The 25,001-nt window shown below is 41.9% G+C and overlaps 3 protein-coding genes across 7 annotated transcripts in view; 2 read left to right on the plus strand and 1 right to left on the minus strand.

Moving 5' to 3' along the window:
- The window catches only part of itga9 (integrin, alpha 9), a 58,265-nt gene extending 57,550 nt beyond the window's left edge, over window positions 1-715 (plus strand). Inside the window, exon 29 of the transcript XR_009797432.1 lies at window positions 582-715. The gene's annotated coding sequence lies outside the window, so the exon portion shown is untranslated. The remainder of the gene's footprint in view (window positions 1-581) is intronic.
- LOC133509716 (fibulin-7) lies at window positions 633-23,596 on the plus strand. Of its 3 annotated transcripts, none has more exons than XM_061837031.1 (9): window positions 633-758; window positions 869-1,007; window positions 12,100-12,262; window positions 13,650-13,826; window positions 17,519-17,644; window positions 17,729-17,866; window positions 18,950-19,087; window positions 19,442-19,580; window positions 21,851-23,596. In XM_061837031.1, exons 2-9 carry the CDS (start codon window positions 876-878, stop codon window positions 22,221-22,223), a joined length of 1,386 nt encoding a protein of 461 aa, XP_061693015.1. In that variant the 5' UTR covers window positions 633-758; window positions 869-875; the 3' UTR covers window positions 22,224-23,596. The 3 variants fall into 3 exon arrangements, with proteins under 3 accessions (XP_061693015.1, XP_061693016.1, XP_061693017.1); XM_061837032.1 differs by having other exon boundaries at window positions 869-965; XM_061837033.1 differs by lacking the exons at window positions 633-758; window positions 869-1,007 and adding an exon at window positions 11,118-11,341.
- On the minus strand, window positions 1,607-10,367 carry LOC133509714 (zinc finger CCCH domain-containing protein 6). Of its 3 annotated transcripts, XM_061837026.1 has the most exons (13): window positions 10,088-10,363; window positions 9,878-9,988; window positions 7,287-7,500; window positions 7,092-7,214; window positions 6,775-7,012; window positions 6,552-6,697; window positions 6,355-6,480; window positions 5,502-5,616; window positions 5,308-5,417; window positions 4,995-5,221; window positions 4,516-4,919; window positions 4,255-4,443; window positions 1,609-4,173 (listed from the first exon to the last, which is right to left on the minus strand). In XM_061837026.1, exons 2-13 carry the CDS (start codon window positions 9,961-9,963, stop codon window positions 2,747-2,749), a joined length of 3,405 nt encoding a protein of 1,134 aa, XP_061693010.1. In that variant the 5' UTR covers window positions 9,964-9,988; window positions 10,088-10,363; the 3' UTR covers window positions 1,609-2,746. The 3 variants fall into 3 exon arrangements, with proteins under 3 accessions (XP_061693012.1, XP_061693010.1, XP_061693011.1); XM_061837028.1 differs by lacking the exon at window positions 9,878-9,988 and having other exon boundaries at window positions 1,607-4,173; window positions 10,088-10,367; XM_061837027.1 differs by having other exon boundaries at window positions 9,878-10,364.
- Window positions 23,597-25,001: the final 1,405 nt, after the last annotated feature.

Here is a 25,001-nt window from a genome sequence, read left to right on the forward strand (position 1 = left end):
ACGCGAAAATGCTGCAAAATCAAAGATGTCAACTCAGACTAAACATGGATCCACAAGGACTGTGAAGTCTGTAAGTGTTTAGTTTCCAAGTTAAATTTGATCTAAACTGGAAATCACCTCAGAAAAGATTGTGTTAGAGCTGCATAAAAAAAAGGTTAGGTTAATTGGAGGCTAAATTATCCCAAGGTGTACATGTGAGTGAACAGTTAGGTGTCTACAGGGTTATGCCTTGTATTTGGCTAGCAACCAGTCTTGGGCCTACCCTGGTCAAGGACAGGCTTCTGCTCACCCTCTAACCTACAACGCATAGAAAATGAATGAATGGAAATGTGTATAGAGGGTCCCGCTAATCATTTACATTTAGACAGAATAGAACTCATTTACCACTGACGGAACATGGGGGGGGGGGGGGAGGGACATTTTGTGACCATGAAATAATAGTGTTGTTGCTGCTTTTAATAGTAACGTGAACAAACCCATGCATTTGTATTCTCGTAGGTATGTTGTACCTATTTCAATTTTTTCCCATGTCATTATCTGGGCCCCTGTTCAAGATTTATATCCACATCATTTCTCTGCAGGTTGTTTTGGGTCCAATGAAGCATCTTCACTGACGTCGTGCTCCTTTTTCTGAAACAAAAGCTGCAAGCTGAGATACCAGACAAGATAGTCCAGGAGACCAGGAAGATGGAATACACATTGCACCACATGACCCAGTACCTGAGGAACGGGTAAACTGGTAAAGACCACGAGACAAAGTAAGTTTATTAATTTGACATTTGACTATACATTCATCCATCAATTTCTGTACCACTTATCCTCACTGGTGTGTTAAATAATCTTTGAGCTTTGTTGTGCTTTTCATTAGAACAAAGATGCAATGTCAAACTCGTAGTCGGTATTCAAGTCGTAGGCGACCACTGCCTGGTTGCGAAGTACGTACTGGAACTTTCCCACATAGTGGAGTAAGTTCTCACTATCACCAACCAGCTCAGCATTCTTTCCAGGTCAGGATACGTGAACAGAGGCTGGAAAAAAATGTAATGAGATAAATCTTTTGCACTGCAGTGTCAATTCTGTAACACCTGGCTGTGAATTACATGAATTATGTCCACAATACACAGAATCCATTCTACACAATCTTGAAGTGTGCTCATGCCCCAGAGACCGCCTGTATCACAGCAAATAGGACAGACGCGGATTGATGTAATACGGGAATTACATTTAAGGTCTACGAATGGGTTGTGTCGTTCAGGGTTTAAAGCAGCCTGACCCAAATTGAGCTGGCTCTGAGGAAGATTTCATTGTACTTTTTCGTACCGAGTCTTGGTTCGCCACTACCAGATAGCTCCAACTCGATCCTTCGAAGGAAATATCACAGTAGATTTGTACCGGAATTTCTAGCTTGAGGACAAAATGCTTCATTTTGACACTTTCAGTGAGGGAAATCCTGTTTTGTTTTTGAAATTGTGATTGCAGCTTTGAATCTGAATCCATAGCTTCACATTTACAAGGCCTCACTACACAGCCCCTCAAAAAAAATCAATACCCACTCAGTACTATTTTTTTCCTCTGTTGTGTTGTAAACATTTAATTAATATTAGGATACAGTATATACAGTGCACTGTATTTCAAAGCTGATAAAATGTGCACAGAAAACATCAAGAAATACAATGAATATGTCATTTAAATGGTTGTCAAAATACAAAAATGTTTATGGCTTAAGTTTCAAATACAAACTCATTTTGAGGCAAACCGTCTGACATAAAAACAGATTTAAAACAAGTGTAAAAGTGTTCATTGTAAGTGCATCTCAATAAATTTAGCAGTTAAATTCAATAAGGCAAACTCATAGATTCATTTAACAAAGGAAAAGCCAATTCATACATAATTTCTATCCATCCCTCCATTTTCTGAGCCGCTTATTCTCACAAGGGTTTGTGGGAGTCCTGGCGCCTATCCCAGCTATCTTCAGGCAGGAGGCGGGGCACACACAGCACTGGTTTCCAGCCAATCGCAGGGCGCGAAGAAACAATCATTCGCACTTACATCATTTAGAGTCTGAAATTAATACATGTTTTTGGGAGGTGGGAGGAAACCAGAGTGTCCAGAAAAAAAACCCCACACAGGCACGGGGAGAACGTACAAACCCCACCCAGGTGGGGCCAGGATTTCAACTCCGGTCTTCAGAACTATGAAACCAATTAACCACCATGCTGCCTACATAATTCATATACAGTATGAAAAATAGTTTAGTATAATTTCTTGAAGGTTATTTGTGGGTTTTAGTTGAAAGCCATAATCGTCACAATTACACAACATTTTGATTTCAACTACACAACAATAGTCTAATTTATTGAGATTCACCTATTGTGTGTAGTGCTATTTGCAAGTTTTTCACTGGAAAATATTTTATGAAATGTTCAAAGGGGATTAAAACCTGAACACATGGAGACTATGAAAAGAACCATCAGTTTTTAACATTTAAAGACAGTAAATGTAGTAACAGGACCATCTCACATTGCAAGTATAACTAACTATACTGTCAGGAAATAAACAAAAGGGGTAAGAATGTTTTGTGTTTCTTAAATCTTTCTGAAAAAATCCACAATCAATCAACTAAATTTACTCACAGATGTTAACATGCTATACCATTTTTAGTCTCTATAGAGTGAATGTACAAATAAATAGATTTAAAGCTAAATAGTGATTGGCATGTCCCACCAATATAAAAATTTAACACAGTTTACTGGGAGAAAGGAGAAGCTGTGGGGTCAAAGGTCTTGAAGACCTCTTTGAGCGTCCTGTCTTCGAGCTCCTCCTCATTAGTCTGCTTAGGTTCCTCCGCTGGAACTTCTTTCTGTTCTTCTGCATCCCCTGCAGAACTTGGTCCTGCCAGTTTGGCCTGCCTGGCGTCAGCATACTGGGGCCTGATCAATCCTGCCAGAGCCTGGACGGGCAGAATATGCACTGCGTGGGGGGTGATGACCGAGTCCTGGGGAAGAGGGGATGGACTATCGTGTGCGGTGTGATAGCGATCGGAGGAACCGTCTCTGCTTTTTGTCTCCTCCAAAGAGACACGACATTGACTTGGTGAGGCGGGTTGTGTTGGAGGAGTGTCTTTCTTCACTGGATGTTTGAGAATGCCCACTTTTTTAGGTGGCTCCACCTGGTCCTTCTGAACTGGCTCGGTCTGATTACGGGGATCGTACAGACTTATGCCTCCCAGGATTGTCGTGGGGCTATCCAGGACCCCGCCAGAGGAAGATAGCCGAGGGGCGTAGGGCGGCAGCCTCTCGGAGAGGGTGGTGCTGGTGCTGGTCTTTTGCAACCTGGGTTGTGTGGCTCTTGCGTCTGCTGAGGCTTCCTTCTGACCCAGCAGCTTGGAGTCTAGACTCATTGTACGCTTAAGTCTGGGGTCTAAATTCTTTTGCTGACGTGGATCAGCAGGTCTCTCTGATGAGGATCCAGACGGCAGACGAGCGAGACGCTCCTTTAAGCGAGCAGTCGCCAATCTGGGGTCGGTCGGCGGAGGGCTGGAGGTGGGCGGGTGCTCCGGCACACTTGTTTTGTTCATCTGAGCATCGGCGATAAGAGGTGGGAGGGGCAAATTGATGGAGTGTTCCTGTTTGGGTATCAGAGATGGGATCAGGTCTTCAGGACCCCAGACCACTGTTTGGGCGAAGGCCGGCCGCTGAAGCAAAATGTCCACCCGAATGTGGCTGAACTGCTTCAGCTGACAGCGGGGATCTTGCAGCACCACACCCGGACTGACCTCCAACGGGATGAGGGCCGCTCTGTCTCTGAGTTCTCTCTCCCCTTCATCATCCTCATCTCCAGGGGGCTTTTTTGGTCCAGTTGACTGGTTCTGCTGACGCTCCGAGCTTGACTCCATAGGTCTCTGTTTCCTAGGGTCTCTGGAGAGTCGTAGATCCAAACCTGCATCAGACACCTTGTTCATATCAGGAGGTCTCTGCCGAGGGTCTGCTTTCACACGTGGGTCACTTGGTTGAGTTCTGTCCTTGACAAGTCGAGGGTCACCCAGGGGTCCTGTGGGGGCTGGCGTTGGGGTCTTGGGCCGCTGCATCTCACTCTGCTTCTTCAGAGATTTTAGGATGGAAGCAACACTACTTCCACCATCTTCATCGCTTGAATACCAGTTTGTTGTTTCATCTGAAGGAAAAAAAAGAAAAGACGTTGGAGCAATCTCTGTGCTTTTCAAGGACCATCTTTTGGATCAGAACGGACACTTGCCTCTGTTAGTGTTCTTGTCACCTTGACTTTCTGTCCTCTGTGGATTGCTCTCTGGTGGCTTTGACTCTGCTTGGTTCTGAGACAGGTGTAGAATGATGGCTTTCTGCACCGCTGATGGTAAAGACTGGAACTGGACATCTGGACCTATCTGCTGCTGGAGGTTCTGGACATGATTCATCCCAGGTTCCACTAATTCAGAACAAAAAGATCCATTGTACTTGAAGCAACAAAAATTCATACTGGTGGTAATGTGACACAAACCTTGATGGCCCACCGGCTGGTTTTGGAGTAAGTTGCTGAGGAGCTCTAGTGGGTTCTGGCCCAACGATGGATAAGGGAAGAGGCTCTGCAGCATCTGTAGTTCTGGTACTGCAGGGAAGGGAGGCCTCTGCATAGTCATCTGCCGGTTTATGTTTCCATGAAACACTGACAATTGGCCAGGTGGAATTGGTTGCTGCAGTGGGTATCCATGTGCCAGCTGCTGTTCAGGAGGGCTCTGGTCACTCGTGGGTGGTCCTGCTGGGTATCCCATGGTACCTGGTGACCCTAACGAAGGCGCTGTGGGAGCATCAGAGCCTGAAGACACCAAAGCTCCACTTTGTGTTTCCTCTGGCCCACCACTAAGTTGGTCAGTCCCTTCATTGGAATCCTGGTAGCTGGACTCACTGATGATGAGGTAAAATGCGCAATTAATTTGAGGCTGACTGAATAACAAGTCACTTGCCTTTTATGTGCCTTACTTGAAGCCAATCTTATGTGCCAGGTCGACCGTAGGTTGAACCTTAATTTCGAAGAGGGAGGGGATCTTCCCTCCCTGAGAAGATTCATCTGTCGGGCTGCTCTGACCTGGCGTGGGGAGCAAGCCCACACCCGGAGGCGGCTTCGGAAGTGGGGCAATGCCCTGTTTTCTCAGGTCCTCCAGCTCCAATTCATCCTCGCGTGCATTCTCCTCCTCTGTATTAATGATCTTAGCGTGCGTCCCAGAGAAGAAACTCTTAATTAGTTTTGGATTTCAATCAGTTGTGATTTTGTTGTCCTTTAAATATATCTCACCTTATTGAGCAACTCTTTTGTCACATCAGTCAGAGCATCATGGGAAAATTTGCAGTTGTCCCCTTGATAGCATTTGGCTCCAGTGTGAAAGAACTTGCAAGGATATTCACGTTCAGTCACAAGTTAAGGAGCCTCACTCACTGAATTGGCAAATTGCTTTTACAAAGTCATGCGTGATTGTCACGGAAGGATATTGTGCATATAAATGCAATGGTCTCCTTTACTGCAGTATCCCTGGAGGTAGAACTTACAAAGTTCCTTCTTCTTATCTGGGATGACAAGCTCGTGCTCAAATTTACACTGCTCCCCCTACAGGAAGAGATGACCACCACTTTTCAGTTTCATGGACAGTAGTTCCCCCCCCCCCCCCCCCAATCCATACCGTTAAAGTGAATAGCACCATATTTACAGTTTGACATTTTCAGATTTTTTTTTTTTTTTTTGGGGGGGGGGACCTATGATCCACTATTTCACTGAGTTTCACTTAGACGTAAGTAGTACTTTGCCACCATCTTTTCAAATTTATAGGTAATTACAAACTTATTAAGCGGGTGCAGTAATTACTCAGTTTTTTTTGTCAATTGTGGATGGCCCATTTTCTGAATGAATTGTACACATGATTCACACATCCTAAACTGTCAAATGACAAAATCTGGACCTCATGTATCCCAAATGCCAATATGAAACGAGCTTTACTTGTATATTTTAATTAGAAAACAATATTTTATTCAATTATGATGATAATTGTCATTCAATCTTTTTTGGTGTTATGTTCAGACTTGGTTACAGCTGCAGTTGTTTTTAACAGTGCTCTATTTAGAGAGTTGTAATCAATGAATTCACTCTGAAATGAGGAAATCCATTGAAATATGATCTAAAAGGTAATTGTTACAACTCCGTATTTGCACTAAATCAAAGTTCTTGGTTGGGGCATGTCTCACCTTTTTACAAAGTTTGTCAGAAAACAGTTAACAAAGCAAACAGATAAATGGCAATGAAAGTCCTTGTTGGCGTTGTTAAAATATGCTGATTAGAAGTAGAGTGTACCTTAATGCATCGACCCTCCAGGAAGTACTTGCAAATGTATTTTCCATTGTGTTCCACTGTGTGTTGACTGATGAATTCTTTGCTCATGATCAGTCGCTTCTTCTGAAAACCAGAATTTTTTACTTCCTGTCAAATGAAAGGGAACACGTTAGCACTCCCCAACAATTTGTTGCAAATGAAAGATTTCACGGTCATACAGGAGCAATGTCTTCCATGTCCTGGTCACCCCCTCTGCCACGCCCTCCGCGTCCCATCCAGGGCTTCCCCCCTTTCATCTTCTTGTTCTTTAGCATCCCTCGTCCTCTTCCAGGTCCACTCCCTCTGCCTCTTCCTCTCTGCCCAACTGCAGGGTAACAAGTCTTTTTTTTTAAATTGCCCATTAACACATTTGGTTGAAATATTTCATAACTGCTTTCTCACATTGTTGTTTAACACCCCTCATGCTTCCCCTCTTCCCCATCTGCTCCTTCGCATAGCGGCCTTTTCCCATGCCGGATGTTGTATCTTTCGACTGGAGGTACCCGATCTCGTCATCATAATGGTCCTCCTCGTCCTCGTAGTCATCACCGCTGTAGTCGCTGTATTTGTTAAAGCTGCTGCTTTTGTGGGGCGGGGACTTGTGCAAGTTGCCACGCGTGCCTTTCTGGTCTCGTCCATGCTGGAAAATCAACAGTGACAAGTGACAATCATAACCTGTCTGCGTGAATGGAAGGGAGGGTGTACAGTCTTAAGCTCACCTGAGGATTCTGGAGGTCGCAATCGCGTCCAGATCCATAACTCTGTCTGTTTTTGGGTTTCTCTGGACGGTCATAGTCGGAGCCGTAGCTGTCAGAGGTTGAACTGCTCGAAGATGAGTGATGCTGAGTAAAGGGACAAAAACAGCCCATTGAATCACAGAACCAATCAAACTCAAATTGTAAGGTCCAGCTTACTTTCTGTCTGTCCCGTCTCCTCCTTTTCGACCTTCTCTTCTCTCTGGTCTTTTTGTAGCGTTTGCGTGAGTACCGGTGAGACTTTTCTTCTTTTTCTTTTGTTTTCTCCTTTTCCTTCTCCTTTTGTTGCTTTTCTTCTGAAGCCTCTTTGTTTTCCTCCTCTATCCCAATCCCCTCATCATCAATTTCTCCGTCTTCCAACTCGCCATCCTCTCTAGAACAATTGATTTAAAATCATTCAAAATCAAAGGTGCGTAACATGGTATGTCTGAAGAAATTAACATCTGTTTTGAAACAATTTCAGTTAAATCCAGTACTTTCCATATTTAAATCAGCAAATAGTAATGTTTAATTAATCATTTTAATCATCCAAAAAGTGGTTCCAAGTGACAACCTTTTTTTTTTTTTTTAACTTTCCATAGTTTTGAGACAGATCATTTTAACCTTTTGAAAAAAATGCAAATCAAAATCTGTACATTTGCAAACATTGACATTTCGATGCTTTTTGCTTGATTGCAATTTTTATTTACAAAGACTGGAAAAGCCAAGCTTGTGCATGGGCCATGGCAGCCAATCCCAGGGCACCAATAGATGAACAACCATTCAGACTCAGATTCCCTCATACATACAATTTCGTGTCTTTTAACGATGCCAACATGTTTTTGGAACGTGAGAGGAAGCCGCAGTACCTCTCTAATCTCAGGCATCCCCAGATAGAAAGAACATCTCCACAGGAAGGCCAGAGCAGAGATTCTAACACCATGTTGCCTGTGCAATGCATGTGTGATTGTTTTACTCCAGGTGGAATGACGACAAGGAGGGGATGTTTGGTTTGGATGTCCTGATAACAAATCACGATACAATCAAATAAATGTGAAATCCAAATTACAATATTGTTGTTTTAACGCCAACATTGTTTACATATTTGGCATAATTTTTGTTGAGAACAACCAGAATGAGACAAATTTGATTTGAAAGAATTAAGGCTTATTTTTTTGTCCAGAAGTAAAAGTGAATATATTTTCACTATCAAGTACAATTCTGTTTAAATAAAGCACTTTTGTCAGTTAATATAATGGTTATGCTTGTGCTATAATAAAATAAGATGGAGCTACCATTTCATTCTTTACCCTTTACCATCAAGCTGTTTGTAGTATTTGATTCCCTTGATGTACTAGTACTCTTTCAACTCTCTTGAAAGACAATTCAGTACACTAGTAGAATAACTAGGGTGCAGTAAAGGAACATCATTCACTGTATGACATTTCTGCACACTGAGTGTAAAACTTTGGCAAAGTAGTAGGACATTACGAGCCAAGCAAATGTTTGCACTAGTTGACATTGGCATGCTAATTATACTGAAGTGCTAAATGTTAACTAGTTGAATTTTTAATGTTATTGGTGGTACTAACAGCTAAGTACCACAGAATTGTCATCTAATGTTCAAAATGCCGTTTATAGCAACGTGACAAGTCTGTGCCATCTTTGTGAAATTTTCTAAAAAAAAAAAACATTGAGAACTTAAAGCGTATCTGAAATCTTTCATAACAAAATCAGGAAAAACAACTGATTAAGTACAGACGTATTATACTTCCCACACTGTTGTTCTCTGTACTGTATTCCATTTGCACGAGTACAGTCAAGGTTTTAGGGCCAGTGAGGACATTTGAAATGCCATCTGATTTTCCAAATCCTTGCTTCCCTATACTCAGGTTGTCACTTTGCTAGTTTGGGGATTTACTCAATATCCTTGAAACCCAGCTTCAGACTCATGTACTAGTTGTATACTGTGTCCTTAGGACAAGTACACATTATTAGTACGGCAAATTTTGGAGTGGGCATTTTAGTAGTACTAGTCAGGTCCAGAGGGCTACTAGTGTGTGACACATGGCTGCTAGTTGGGCCTATGGTGTTACAAGTGCAGAAGAGTAAATAACTAGGTTTACCGTACTAGCAGGCCAAAAGTGGCACTCGTAGTCGCAAAAAATATATATATATTATTGTAGTAAGACAGTTGTCCTTTCTTGTTTTGTTGACGTATTTGACCAATACAGATGTTTCTGATTCTATTAGTGTGCTGAAATTTTTTACAAGAGAAAAGAAAAAGCATACTAGTACATGGACCTTGGGCTGGATATCAACAACTTTAAAAAGGCGATCTAATGGCTTTTCATAGGCCTGGGCATCATCACCATCATCATTGCAACGGTCTCTCCTGCAGTACCGGCAAGCGGCCAGCAGGGTATGGAGCGATGGGCGTGTCATTGCGTCATCGCTCCCTGCAAATTGCAACAATGCAGCCATGGCTTCATCCCACCAACACCACACAAATGATGATGATGTCTGCCATCGCACAGAAATGACCGTGAATGAGTCGTTTAGGCAGAAAAGCGAGATGCGATACTTCAATGCACCAAAAAAAAAAAAAAAAAAAAAAAAAAGGCATGCAAGGATCGTCAAGGGCCAGGAAATGTAATACTGCCAAATGTATGATGAGAAGGGAAACAGAAATTAAAAACAAGCATGTGGAGGCACAGCACTGAAACGCACAGATGATTGTGTTAAGAATTACATTAAGATTGTTACTCGACCTTTCGTCCCCTGCCAGCTCAGAGTCTGTCATGTTTTTGTCAAAAACGGGGGCTGGGGGACTGGAAACCAGGCTCACAGAGGCCATTGGAAATCAAATCTGCTTCACTTCTCTGTCCAGAACAACAGTGAATTAACTCAAGCAGTTAATGAGACGTTGTGTTGTGACCGATGCTGGAAGATGTTCAGACTGCAGGAAAAAAAAAACTCACGGTGTTTCATGTCTCGACAGAGACAGTGTACAGACACTCTCCTCTCTCATACCAATGACGTTTTAACTCTGTGAGCACAGCTCGATACCCCGCTTTGCTAATGTCCCGTCGGTTGACAGCTGCCATGGTGAAAGAAGAGAGGAGACGGTGGGAGAAACAATCTGTGTTGTAACCATGTTCCTTGATTTCAGCATCTTCATAGGATTTCTCAACCGCGATATGATCTCAAAATGGCTACTCTGCCGCGCCGCGTACATTGCCGAACGGAGTATCCCTCCGCGCGTTTATAGCCCTTCGCGGATCTAGCTAACTGGAGTTTACCAATCACCGGTTGCGATTGGTCAGATTTCGCCGACGTCTTTACAACGGCGTCTGTCGTTGGTTCAAATTGTTGTCAGTTATTTTCCCCTCACATTTCCAAGTGTCTGCGATCCTATATTTCACTTTAAATTTGAGGATTGATCTACAGGCAAAAGCGTATTTCCGTAAGTTCATTGTACACTCGACGTTTAATTTTACGAAAGTGTGAGACGTGCTCTCCATAAAGACGGGCTCCTCCTCGGGGACTCGTGCGGTTCAGTATTCAACCGCTAAGTGTCGCTGTTACCTTCCACACAGCATGGAAAGCATATCCTGTACAGTACAGACAGAAGTGGTAAGTTTGAAATGTCAATACCACATGCAAATACAGTATAAGAACTAACTAGAAATAATAACAGACTTTTTATTTTATTTTAAAAAAAAACTTTTGTAAAAATAATTATTGGCGCTAAAGGGGATAATGCCGAATAACAATTCATTTGTTAGCCTGTAATAACAAATATTTGGCATTTCACACCCAAAATCAAAAGAATATTAACGTTACCGTTGCAAAATCTTTATTTACTTATCACTTAGGGTTATTAACTGATCACAGGAAGCTATTTCCGTCCCGTACGAATGCTAGAAAGTGGATATTGTAGCCTCCATTTGTGGGAGGGGTTCATGCAGCAGGAGGCGACGTGTAAAACCCAGAGACCCAACTTTGCCGGAGCGTCGAGACCTTCTGAGACACCTGATGAGCATCCCAGTGAAATATTCCCAACCCACCTGAAGGACACCTTGTTAGAATTATTATTAATTTAATTGTTAGGTTGGTACGGGGTCTTACCAAAGAGGAACAAACTGCTTTCTGGAGATATGGGGCTGTCTTTTTGGTGCAGGTGTTTGCTTTTACTGTGTTTGACAGCTCTTCACGGCCGCGCCGCAGTTCAGGTATGAATACGATTGTCATTGTGTATAATAGTTGTCTGACATAATGCTTAGAAGTGTTGGTTTAGAGCGTTTTTTTTTTTTTTTGGGTGACACTTAATTTCTATTCAACAAATCGTCCTAGTACAGGCACGGAGAAAAAAAAATCAATCTTGCTATAGCATCTGGAAGGAAAATTGGAAGTCCTCGTGTGTTGTCAGCTGGAGGAGTTTCTCCTTAGCCTCGGACATGTAGAAAAGTACTTGCCATTGCACACAGGTCAAAACTATGTACATTTTGATATGTAATGTCTTGAAGCTAGTTGCTGTTGGAGCAAGCCCCCTCCTTACAAATAGGAGTACAGGAATTCAAGGTATGCCGTGCCTGAGAAATTGCTTCAATGAGCATGTGATTAATAAACCGCGCAGGAAGGATTAAATGCAACTCTGTACCGCCTTGGCGTCAACATTTGCTCAAGTAACAGATTGTAACATCCAATCCACTTTGATTTTAGTCATTCAGGTTCATCCCATAACCTTTGACTGTCCTGCTGCCATGCAAAATATACAAAGGAACAACGTTTGGCCTCATGTCCCACAGACATCTGCCAGACAGATTTTGTCTTGCTGTGTTTGGGTTGCACTTAGAAAAGTTGTAGGTTGAACTTGTATATTTTCTACCTGATTTAAAATAATGGATCATGTTGAACACACGACTTTATGGTGCCAATTACAAACATAATACATTTCCTCCAATAACAAATATCATCGCTTGTTCTACAGACCTGCATGGATAAACATCAAGTGGTTGGGGTGCTACGACAGATGGAGAAGTTTCTAAAAGGCCAAGAGCTTCGATTCACTGAGGGCTTCCGGATCATGAAGTCAAAACTGGCAACGCTTCAGAGTTCGGTCTCCAAGTTGCCTCAAGCGGACCAGTCAGCTGGTGAGTGATCAATGGTCACATAATTATCAAATGAGAGGGCAAAATTAACAAATATCGGGGTAGCACGCTGCATTAAGGGTCCCTGTTAAATGTTCATAATGGAAAAATTTGATCCAATGTATTTACATCCAAGACAAAAACTTTGAAAATATTTTGCCAAAAAAAGAAAGAAAGAGAAAGAATGTGAGACCTACAACTGCAGTAATGTCAGATTTATGTGATGCATCTCGGTAATATCGCAGCTTCTAATTGTCCCAAAGTTAAAGAACATGATGACCATCAGTACCTTCAAATATGAGGCCTTGGTTCTCGGGCAGAAAATGGTGGTGTGCCGCTCTCCAGGTCGAGGAAGAACTCCTTCCCCATGTGGAGGAATTTAAGTAGCTTGGGGTCTTGTTCATGAGTGAGGGAAGAATGGAGCAGGATATGGACTGATGGATCGGTGCAGGATGCAATTCTGTATTGGTCTGTTGTGGAGAAGGAGCTGGGCTGAAGACCCAGACCCTAACTGTGTCTTTCTCACTGAGACTGTGTCTCCCTCTCCAAGGGCCCAGGGACCCCAGTTTGAGAACAATTATAAGTGTTTGTAGTGTAAAGATAAATACAAATGCAGTCAATACTATGTAAACGCTTTATCAGGGAACCCTGATCACAAAGTGGCTTTTCAGTTATGACAAAAGTGCCTAATAATACAGAATACACACAATATACTGGATGTATTAGTCATTTATCCATTTTTCAGCTTTGACAAGAGATGCCTGGCGTCATTTTTACCCCTAAAAAGTCAAGGTCATCTGTCACTATGGTGACCATTCAAAAGAGGAAGCAGAAATGTGGAATGTTTGTGTTCTTTGGATGCTTTAGTCGTGAAAGTCCAGTCCAAAACTCTTTAGCAGAATGGCAAAATATAAGATGGCAAATTGGTGGATTAAGATGTTTGGATTGAGTCATTCTCGATTATATTAAAAAAAAAAAAAAAAAAAAAAGAAGCTTCACGCCTTCCAATGTTGCTGTGCACACATCTTTCTCATGTGGCTTGTTTCCGTCATGAAGTTTATCCTTTTCATCTGGAAAACATTTAACTGCAAAATTGGTCTCAAGGTACAAAAGAACCAAACTGTATTGTTATTAAACACTTGTTCAAAATCTTCATAGGTTGAGAAAGCATAAATATTTCATAACGGGCAAAATTGGAGTCTATTAATAATATTATGTAATTTTAATGCTGTATTTTACACTGGCAATCAAATTTCCAGTTTGCTGCTAATGATGCATTTTGGATTGCCCAACGACACGTGTACGATATATCCTCAGGCAGAGAATGCCAGAGGATGTTGGGAGGCTTGCTGATTTTCTCCACGTGTGATCGGCCTTCTTCTCCCCACAGCCCCCGCCACATGCCGGCCCCTGGAAGAACCGGATCACGGGACCAAGTTTGGATCCAAACACCTGGCCGGACATGAGGCGCATTTCGCTTGCTCGCAGGGCTACCACCTTGTTGGATCGGCCACACGTGTGTGCCAGGACAATGGCACCTGGAGCGGAGTGGACGCCGTCTGTAAAGGTGAGCCCGGCCCGGCCCGGCCCGCCCTGCTCATAACGTGCTTCCGCTACTAGCTGCAGGTATGAGAGTCAAGTCGGAGCTGGCTCATGTGCGACCCAAGGAGACTGAAATGGATTTCCAAATATTGCAAGTGGCATTCAATTCAGATTCCAGTCCAAATTCAATGTAATCAAATCAAATTTAATTGATCTATCCATCCATCGTCTTCATTTTGGTACTGCACACATGCAGCCTGCATTTAAGTCATGCAAGTGAGCTGTTCCAACATCAGTGACTCCCAATTGAGTTTAATTTAATTTAGTTGAGTTGAGTTCAATGTTCATTCACTTTCTTTATATTTCAAATCCAGTTCCGCAAGCGTGACATCCGGAAAGCAGAGAAAGGAAGCCTTGTTCAGTTTCCTGGACCGTCTGACAATTTGATAGAAGGCCCTAAATGTGGCGTTCAATGTCTGAGAACACTACAAGGCACCTGTATTTCATTTTGCTGTGCGATGGAGCCAGCCAGCTTTGTACCTCTCTTGAACACGAATCGCCTGTGTTGGGTGACTATTATTTCTCCTCCTCTCACTACCTCGCTCATGTTTCTTCACAGCAGTATCCTATTAGATGAGATCTGGCCTTGAAATGATATCCCAACTATGGTCTGATAGTACTGAAGTATGCTAAGCATGCTGTTCATAGCCCCATAAGGCAGCAGTCTCAGCATATTTCATACTCAAAAATCCCAAATTTTTGAGAGGCTATATTTCCACTCACTCATAGAGCTATGTGAGTCGGCACAACTCTGCTATAGTATTATCGCTGTTCCTGTTTTTTTGTTTTTTTTTAATAACTGGCATCAGCATTCTAAATTTAGCCACACTTAACAAACAATATTGACATAGTGTGGAAAAAAACTCGAGTTTAAATTAGTTTAAAAATATCCTGCAGAGTGAAGTGGGCTGGTAAATGTTTAGGCAAAATGGAGGCCCCCTGACAAGCCAAACAAAATATTAAATGAGATGGTTGTCATCGACTATACAGTGACTTCATTGCTCAGTTTTGAACACTCTCAGAATTCACTTGGCCGGTTACGGTGATAAATGCAGTACAGTATCTTGATTTGCTACCTCCAGATTTAACTTGAGGCAGGAGGATTTTTATCCAAGTTTTCCCCTCAAAAGTACTCATAAAAGTGGTCGTAATTCCTCATTGTTAAATGTATTTTTTTTGTGGAACATCTTAAATTTAAGATGATAATCTCTGCTCCAAATCAATTCTTGAGCATTATTTATGTGAGCCCTTTTTGTTCTTGATTTTTCAGCTTTTATCGATCGATAGGACATTTTTAGTTAATCGATGAAAATGCTGTGCTATGACTTAATTCTTCGCACCTTTTTTCTCAAGTTACATGAAACAGACCTGTCACAAATGAAAATTTGCATCCAGTAGCACTACAATTACGAATTGACTACCCTACAGACAATTCTCTTGAATAATTATGTAATCAGATAAAATATGTTTTTGTTTGGTTAAAAAGAAATTATTAATACACAAAAGAAAATGAGACAGTTCACTTAATACTGAACAACCAATTGATTTCCTCTTTTAGATAATCAACAGTATCTGTCTTAAGATCACTTTCAGATGATATCATTCTGAAATTCTAGTCCTAAAGGAAGCATTGGCTTGTTGAGCTATTGACAGAAAATTGCAGTGTCTCAATATCTATTTCTCAATACTTTTGCAAAAGTGGCAAGTGTTTTCAAATAAATGGGCCCCAGTCCCAGTGCAGTAACAAATCATTATCTAAGTTATGGTTCAGAGTTCACACCTCTGTCTGAAGCATACAGAACATCGAACTAGCTTCATGTCAGCCTGCCAGCTGTGTTTATCACCTTTTTGATTTTTAACTGATTGTACATTCTAAAATAAATCTTTTTGTTGAGACATTTGGCTGGCTGTGCCGCTGTGGGAATGTTTACAGTTGACTTCGGTCGCCACCAATCAAAGCGGCTCCTCTCATTCCCTTTTTAATGTGGCGCAACTGACAGTCTCGACAGATACATAGCGCCATTCTCTGAGGCGTAATCGTAGCAATCCATGCGTACGTGGAGCGCTGAAATCTATCTAGACTACAGGCAGTGTGCACGATTACCCTTATTAAATCCAGAATGAGGTGCTGATCACGGCTGGGAACTCAAATATGTCCACAGACCTTAGTGCCAGTCTGTCTGTGCCCCAGTAATTCATTCATTCATTCATCTTCCATACCGCTTATCCTCATTGGGGTCACAGGCCTGCTGGTCATCAGCCAATCGCATCCCACATATAAACAAACGATCATTTGCACTCACATTCACACCTACTGACAATTTAGAGTCTTCAATTAACCTACCATGCATGTTTTTGGGATGTGGGAAGAAGCAAGAATACCCAGAAAAAAACCCACACAGGCACAGGGAGAACATGCAGACATCACACAGGCGTGACCAGATTTGAATCTGGATCCTCAGAATGGTGAGGCAGATGTGATAACCATTTGTCCACCATGCTGAATTGGCAAACATGAGTAGTGAGCCTTGCTCTTGTTTGAAAATCAGGACACTCCAGCATTTGTGCCCTCCCGCAGAATCACTGTCTACGAAAATAGAGCCTTTAGTGTTATAGTAACAGTCCAACCGTAATAAATCATGCAACTGATGTAACAGTCACGGCTAGCGCCACTGTGTACATTATGCACAGGGAGGGGCGTGGCTTTAGTCACTGACTTGGTGTGGGGTGGCGAGATTTAGTGAAAGAAGGATAGATTCAAATCTTGCTAAGTTTTAACACTGCAACCCCCAATTTAAGTGAGAGGGAAAAAATCATGTATTCACAGCATTGGTGCAACTGTAATTTCACTGTTTGTATTCAAATTATTTTTTTTTTTTAATTGAATAGAGTCCTATCTTTCATTTTGTGCTGTTCTCCACACTGCAAGGAAAATAAATAATGAAAAAAAAAGATTGCTGGCATTGGTACATCAAGGATAAAACACACACAAGATCACATTGGACCAGACTGCCTACAAATAAGTAGTGAGGATATTTGTTAATGTGGTTCTTTGTAGCTCACGTCTGTATCTGTATGTACAGTATGCACACATGTATTTATTCCCCTTTATACAACCTTATTATTATTGAGTTATCTTCTTGTCTGCGGTGCTCCAGCAGATGTATTTTGTGCACATTTAAGCGGAAAGAATGTGTGTAAGGAGAATTTACTGCTATGGATGAGTCCATTTGTAGACACTGATGTGGATATACAATGTTCATGTCAGTGGCCAAAGAACTTTCACTTTTAGCCTAAGAGCATAACGACTTAGTCAATGTTTCCATATCAAACTTTGACATTTGCTATTTTCAAGATTTGATTTTGGAATCTTGGACTCACCACTACTAGTGATGGAATTTAAAGACATTCTCTTTTCCTTTTGTTGCTGAACCTTAGTTGTCCTTCCAAACTATGTTGTAATTTTTTTTTTTACATTCTATTTCCATTCAGTGCAGGCTGCGTGAGTACATTTCCTGCACTGTAAAGGTGCAAATGTGAGTGTAAAGTTACTAATGCAACATGACTCGCTGCAGTTTTACCTACATTGTTTGTTGTCCATCAAGATGGAAAAATACTCTATATATTTCTGTTATCATCTGTCTTCTGTGACTTCAGACATCAGTGAATGTGCAAGTAACCCCTGTCAAAATGGAGGTACCTGTGTGGAAGGTATTAACCAGTACAAATGTGCCTGCTCACAGAGCTGGAGCGGCTCCCATTGCCAGCACCACACTCATACCGGTAGGTAGCACTCGAGAAATCACACTGCTCTCTTTAGCTTACTTAGCATACATAGGCCAATGCATATTTTTCCCTTGAATCCAGCTCCTCCTGAGTGGAGCGTAATGAACGACCCGGCATTCAGCCGAAAACCTCGCTGTGCCCAAGTGAACCGGGCCCAACACTGCAGCTGTGATGCGGGCTTCCACATGAGTGGCACCTCGGACAACAGCATTTGCCAGGGTGAGGGAATGTTGACTGTAGTAATGTTTCACTCGACTCCTGTCACAACTGTAATTACGTTGCGTCCCAGCTTGAATTTCGTAGCCATTCATTTTCCTCACTTATCTGCAACTGCACAAGAAAACATCCGCTAAATACCTGAATCTTTGACTAGTAATCAGCAGAGGCCACTCTGTACCAAACAAAATAATCCTCTTGAGGGGTCATGGGGTGATTAGCATCCATTTAGGTCACGGTTCAAGTGCTTCTAGGATGTAATTAAGAGACAAGCATTCACGGTAAAAGTGACACGGATGTTGTTGTAAACAATGCAAAAGGATTTAACAGAGCGAAGTAACATCAACATATTGGCACTTCTTAAACTTCTCGTGGGCAGCACGGTGCACGACTGGCAGCACATTAGCCTCGTACTTCCGATGATGTGGGTTCAAATCATCGCCATCAAGTCATCCACCACATCTCCAAGACACGTGCGGTAGGTCAATTGAAGACTTTAAATTGACCGTATGTGTTACTGTGAATGTGAATGGGTGCTTGTTTATATGTGCCGTGCAATTTGGTGGTGACCAGTTGAGGGTGTAGCCCGCTACAGCACGCTTGTGACCAGCTATCTTTGGGAAAGAGGTGGGATACACCCTGAATATGTCGCCAGCCAATCACAGGGCACATAAAAACAAACAGCCATTTGCACTCACATTCACACCTATGGGCAATTTCGAATCTTCACTTAACCTACCATGCATGATTTTGGGATGTGAGAGGAAACCGGAGTGCAGTGCTGTGACATATTGACTTGCATTTTTCCTCAACTGAATTTGGCATTTAAGATATCTGACTGTAATCTCGCAGATTATTATTGCAAAATGTAAAAGTATGTGTCCTGCGACTGACTGGCAACCAGTCCCGTGACCCTTGTGAGGATAAGCGGCCAGGAAATGAATGGCTGTAAAAGTATTTGGGAGACTATCGTGTAGCATAGCACCCAGCCAACCTAGGTTGCTATCTATCCCAAATATTCCTGTAGTCTTGTGTATAGCAGCCCTGTATGGTCCCGAGATGCCAGCCTTTCCCTGTTTTCAACAGATGTCAACGAGTGTGAAGTCTACCGTCTGGATCAGGGAGGGACGTTATGCATCCATGAATGTGTCAATGTCCCAGGCTCATACCACTGCTCCTGCCCCAGTGGCTACAAGTTGCTCCCAGATGGGCGGAGCTGCGAGGGTGAGTGACAGGAGGGCACAGGGGACAAAGGCTCATTCACAAGACCTGAACAGCTGCAGAGACGACTTGGTGTCTTAGACCAAAGGGGGTCACCTGTGATTTACAACAGTGCAAAGCTTCCAAACACTGAGCTTTGACCAGTGACCAATTTTTTGGAACAAAATGTTTGGCTTTGGAATGAATGACCTCACCATTTCCCAGCAGAAAGGATCTGTAGGACATGAAGCATTTATGTGAGACTGAACCAAAAAACCAAATAAACAACTGGAGCTCAGCGCCCGATGCTAAGACTGTGGACGGTCTGGCTGCCGGCCCCTCACTCTACTTACATGCCTCTTCTGTTTTGTCTTCCAGATGTGGACGAATGTTTAAACCAGCAGCACAACTGTAGCCGAGGAACAACGTGTATCAACACCGGGGGAGGCTTTCAGTGCGTCAACCCGGACTGTCCCCGTTCCCATGGCAATATCACCTATGTCAAAACATCTGCCCTGTATGTGTACGGTTTTAACTTCTTTGCTACCGTTTTATCATGTTGATGTTACAGCAGCATTCAATGGCCCCTTAGTGTTTGGAGAAATAGTTCCTGGGGAACGTTTTGACTAATCGCATGGAAAAGAAGAGTAAAATGTAAAAGTTCTATTCTGATTACTTATAACCCCCAAATCAAATCCAAATTCGCCCTTAAATCAGGTCTGAATGTGGAGGGTGGACCGAGAAGAAGGGAATACTTACGTCAAACAGGACTACACATATCATTAATGTTGGCTCAAGTTTAGTTAGTCTTGGTATACGCAGCTTTACTAGAAATCCCAAAACCTACGCGGCGGGATGGAGCTGTGTGTGCAAAGCATGATAAATCTGTTCATTTTGAATTTAATAACAGGTTTGCTGTGGTGCTGTCTGTGTTTTGCATTTGCATGTGCTACTTTTCAAGTTAACATGACAGTTTGCACCATCCGATAACTGAGCAGACCAGTGGAATGCAATCAACCCCATTTAACAATGAAACGGTTTCGTTATTTTTCAGTACCTTGTCAGGTTAGGGATAAGTGTTAAATAAGGTCATCAGAATATTAGAAACACTATGGAATGAATACTTTGAAACCAGGACAAAGTTCAACAACAATTTATCAACATTTTGTTGCATCAACACTCAAAGCAATATTTGATCGACTTCTGAGGAGGAACACCATTAGCTTGTGCAAGTGTACTGAATGTTGTGAGTGTATTTCATCATTATTAACCTTGGAGTGCAGCTCAAAGGAGGAGGATGAGACGATTGTGCGTGCACACACACAGAAGCCACATGAGAAGCCCAAAACTACAAAAATAAGATTTGTGGTTAAAGCTGTAAAATAGTGAAGCAAACCATATGTGACAAGAGCATGCATGCTCAGCAGAACTGCATTTGCCAAACATGATTTTCTCTTTATGCTGTCCAATTGCTAAGAAACATTACAACGTCTCAGTCGCGCCAAGCTGCCTGGTCTAAAGGACGGAAACATAACGCCGTGTGCTCTTACTTAACCAGCAGTGTGGTCGAACGCTGATGCCAGCGGAGGAGATGACTGAAGCTTTTGGCAGACGCTAACACGGAGAAAGTAAAGCGTGGTTTAGCACTGTAGCTTAGCCCAATCAAATACACCATATGGCCTCACCAATATCAGTGAGGTTTTGATTCAAACAGATCTTGTAAGTGTAGTTATTGCATTATGATTGCAGTTTGCAGTCGTGTTATGCTGCATTGCATCGAAAAGTCTCTCAGTGCGATGCAGGTTTTTGAGACATCCCTCGTAATGGAGTTGATCAGATCTAGCTGTACCTAATGAAGCGTCCACTGAGCATAGGAGTCAGGTTGGATGTTATTGTTGATTCTTCATAACCGCATGTTCATTTTCCACACATTCCGAGCGATGCCAGCTGGCGGAAAATATGCTCTTAAAAGGAAATTGCAGTTGACACACATTTCCCATGATGTGTTTTATTTTGTTTATGCTGCAAATATTTATAACCACAATCTTGTCACAAATGCAGATTTTCATGTGTGGAAAACACAAAGAAACGTGATTTCAGTTGTCTTAAAAATACAAGCCGCCAAAACAAAATCACAAATAGTGATGTCATTGCGCAGATTTCACAGCAAAGAAAACCAAATCTTACCAATTGACTCCATTTTATTGTGGCCACCTTACTTACTGAGTGACTGCCATCTTATTGAACTGAATTTAAGAGTTTTGAGGTTTTTTTCATTTTTAGACATAAGGCTTGTTTTAAATAAAGTTTATCAATTGCATGGCAATTTTTTTTTAAAACCTAAAACCAGACTTTCTTTTAGTAAGATGTTTTCAATAAAAATAAAATAAGCTCAGTTGGTAATATTTTGCTTTTTTGCAGTGTTAGGGAACCGAAAACATTATGCTACGCAGAAAAACTATGCTAAGAAACTTTTTATAGCATATGACAGTCTTGGGCTTTCACGAGCTTGTAAATAAAAATATAATCCCTCTCCTTAAGGCTTAAAATGTAGTCGTGAACTCACTGGCTCTGCTCTCTCACACATGGTTCTATTGTTTATGAAGAATTCATAAAGTACGGAATTGTACCTTGAATGGCACAGTGGCTTTTCACTGAGGTGATAACGTAGGGTTACGTTCTGTGTTAAGGGCCTTCACATATCAAACAGCGCCACATGTGGACTGTAAATCAAGCAGAGTTTATCTTTCCTGTGCCTCTAACTCGATGTGTTTCTGTCTTGTGTAGTCAATGCGAGAGGAATCCCTGCCCCATGGAAAGCCGCTCCTGCCACCTCGCGCCAAAGACCGTCTCGTTCCACTACCTCTCCCTCCCCTCCAACATTCAGACACCCGCCACTCTTTTCCGTATGGCCACCGCGGGGGCCCCCGGGCGCTCGGGGCCTGACAGCCTGCGCTTTGGCATCGTGGGAGGAAACTCACGGGGTATTTTTGTCATGCAGCGCTCAGACAGACAAACCGGCGAGCTGATACTGGTCCAGCAGCTGCGCGGCCCTCAGGAGATCAACGTGGACGTGGACATGTCTGAATATGCCGAGCGCACCTTTCAAGCAAAGCACGTGGCCAGAGTCCATGTCCTGGTGTCACCTTATAACTTCTGAACAAGTCTGGGAGGAGTGAAAGTAAGAAAATGAAAATATACGATGAATACAAGAAATCCCAGGACAACTATGACAGCACGATTTGTCCCTCAGTGGAGCGCAGACCTCCACGAGGGCCAAATAATTTGAATCAACATCAAAATGCAGCCTTCAAAGTTAGTAGTTGTCTTGTCTGTTGAAAATTGAAGAAAAGGTCCTGGATTTGAATGCGTCAAATGAAAAATTGGGTGAACAAGAGCCATCAATTTTTAAAACTTTCTCAACACTACCCATGGGAAGATAGATTATTAAAAATATTCAGTTGGACTAAAATGACACTTTCAATGACACTCAGAGTGAATTATTGGGGAACTAACACATTTTGTTGAAGCACAAAGCAAACATACAGTACATGCAGACTAATAACTAAATCAAGAATTTTGAGTTCAACACAGCGGGGACAGGAGTTCATCAGTTCTCTTTTTTTTATTTCAAATTCTCAAATTTGGATTTTATTGCTGTGAATACCCATTATTTTAACATCCAATTTCCTTCTCAGAGAACGTGACTGTAGACGGTTGTGTTACTGCACAAAACTACCAAAGTAGCCCTGGCCCCCTGTTCTAATACGTGGGTACCTGGAGTTTTATATATGGGATATATTATTGCTGTTTTTTTTGCATCTTTTATCTTCCATCATATACTGTATATAAGCACACTATTCATTCCTACTAAGGGTATTTTTCTTCTTTTCGAGAGTGAATCATCTACAGTAGCAGGACTTTTCATATACTCACACTTCATACATACAGTACATGTGTTTTGAGGACAATAACTGCACAATCTTAAATAACGTCTCTACATAAATGAAATAAACTCAATGTAACTACTCAGCTTTTGTAAGTTACCTCACTTGGTTCAGCATAGATTCTTCTTTCCAAGTCAGAGTTAGGTAGTAAAACCAAACCTCAGGGGATTAATAAATCCTGGATAGCAACAAAATGTTTTCAGAATGAATGACGAGATGTTTCAGCACACTTTCAAAGCCGTTTGGATTTCATCCGAGGTGCGGAAACTGTCCAATACATGTATGTAAAAACAAATCTCACTTTTTTTTTTTTTTTTAAATAAGATACTGAAGTTCAACGTGTGTTGTCTTACTACCTTCTATCCCATCCCATCCTGGGCCTTACATTTTCACTCAAATCAAACCGTGCAGTATATTTTTCCAAAGGGGTTTGGGGATGACCATCAAAAATACACAGCACAGAACATCACAACATGCCTTATTTATGATATGGGAAGTCCATTTCAGGAAAAATATGTTCTGTACAAAATCCCACGAATGATCACCGTTTGACTTGTGGTCAATTATAATATCACGGGAACTCAGAGCTCGTTTTATTCATTCTTTGATTATTTTGCAGTACTTATAACAAAAGATGGGCTGCTGTCTTGGATCCCGTCGTGTGAGACGTCAGCAAATCTTGCACGACGTTGGCGTATACCTCAGAAGAGTTAAATGTAAGTTCAGCAAGCAAAGTATTAACTGTGGGCTCCAAAAGATCAAACGGTTTCAACAAGAGGAGAGAATAACGGCAAGAAAAATACACACGGGGAGTTAGTGAGCGCTTAAGACTGGCAAGATAACCATACAATTTGCCTAGTGTTGAAGCAGATCCAGTGGAAGTTGTATTGTTTTCACGTCTTCCGCCGGTTAACCTCTCGATACTTGTGTGACAAATTTTGAGAATATTTGAAAAACGATGCCCAACATTCATTTACGCCATAGAGTAGCGTCATACTTTGCCAATAAAAGTGAGCTTTACTTGTCGTGTGACTGAATGGGTGTTCATCAGTGTATGTAGAAAGTCCACACACCCCTGAATCTTTACAAAAGGGAAGGTAAAAACAAACTGAAATACAATAGTATAGTTGCAGAAATGTACACACCCTCTTATAACAGGGAATGTGGCTGTTTTCAGAAATAACCAATCACATTTAACTCATGTTACACAATGATTTTTAAAATGCCTCTAATTAAAAAGAAATAATATCATATTGTTTAAGCCATGGTCCATAGAGAGCTTCAAAAGCATCAGTGGGCTCTCATTGTTGAAAAGTATCGGTCAGGAGATAGGGATTCATAGAATTCGCCTTCATACACATGAACTCGACCACAAGACAATCAACTCGAGGAGGAGAATAATTGGCATAAGAATGACTTTACTAAGTGGACATGCCTCCAAAATTGATGACCAGAGAAGAGCAAATCTGGTCAGGGAGGCTGCAAAGAGGTCAACAGCAAAACTGAAGGAGCTGCAGGGATTTCTGAAAAGTACAGGCCATTTAGTACATGTGACAACAATGTGGCGTCTTCATACAGTACAGTACTTCTGGACTACGGGACACGGTGGCAAGAAGGACAGCGGTCTGATCTTACAAAGAAAAGCATCCGAGCCCAGCTACTTTTTACAACAAAAAAACCCCACTTGAAATTGCTTCAGGGGAAAATGTGTTATGGTCTGACGAAATCAAGGTTGAACTGTTTGGGCCATACTTCAAAAGGTGTTTTTGGAAAAAACACAACACTGCTGATTACCAAAAGAAAACCATACCATTACTCTGACGCATGGTGGTGGCAACATCCTCTGCTTTAGAGCTGTTTTTCTTCAGCTGGAACTCGAGCCTTATTCAACACGGGAGGAAATTATGAACAGTTCCAAATACCAGTCAGTGTTCGCACAAAACCTTCAGACTTCTTCTAGAAAGCAAAAACATCCTACCAGAAGAGCCAAA

This window comes from Syngnathoides biaculeatus, chromosome 12 (genome assembly GCF_019802595.1).
Source record: "Syngnathoides biaculeatus isolate LvHL_M chromosome 12, ASM1980259v1, whole genome shotgun sequence".
Classification (NCBI taxonomy): Eukaryota; Metazoa; Chordata; class Actinopteri; order Syngnathiformes; family Syngnathidae; genus Syngnathoides; species Syngnathoides biaculeatus.

Bases quoted from the DNA above. Each gene is read 5' to 3' on its own strand.
- LOC133509714 (XM_061837027.1), bottom strand. From the start codon at position 9,963: ATGGCCTCTGTGAGCCTGGTTTCCAGTCCCCCAGCCCCCGTTTTTGAC. The intron at 7,501-9,877 runs GTCGAGTAACAA...CAATTGTTCTAG, and splicing joins GAGCTGGCAGGGGACGAAAG to AGAGGATGGCGAGTTGGAAG. The intron at 6,698-6,774 runs GTGAGAAAGCAG...GTTACCCTGCAG, and splicing joins GAGGGGTGTTAAACAACAAT to TTGGGCAGAGAGGAAGAGGC.
- LOC133509716 (XM_061837031.1), top strand. From the start codon at position 876: ATGCAATGTCAAACTCGTAGTCGGTATTCAAGTCGTAGGCGACCACTG. The intron at 12,263-13,649 runs GTGAGTGATCAA...TTCTCCCCACAG, and splicing joins TCAAGCGGACCAGTCAGCTG to CCCCCGCCACATGCCGGCCC. The intron at 17,645-17,728 runs GTAGGTAGCACT...CCTTGAATCCAG, and splicing joins CCAGCACCACACTCATACCG to CTCCTCCTGAGTGGAGCGTA.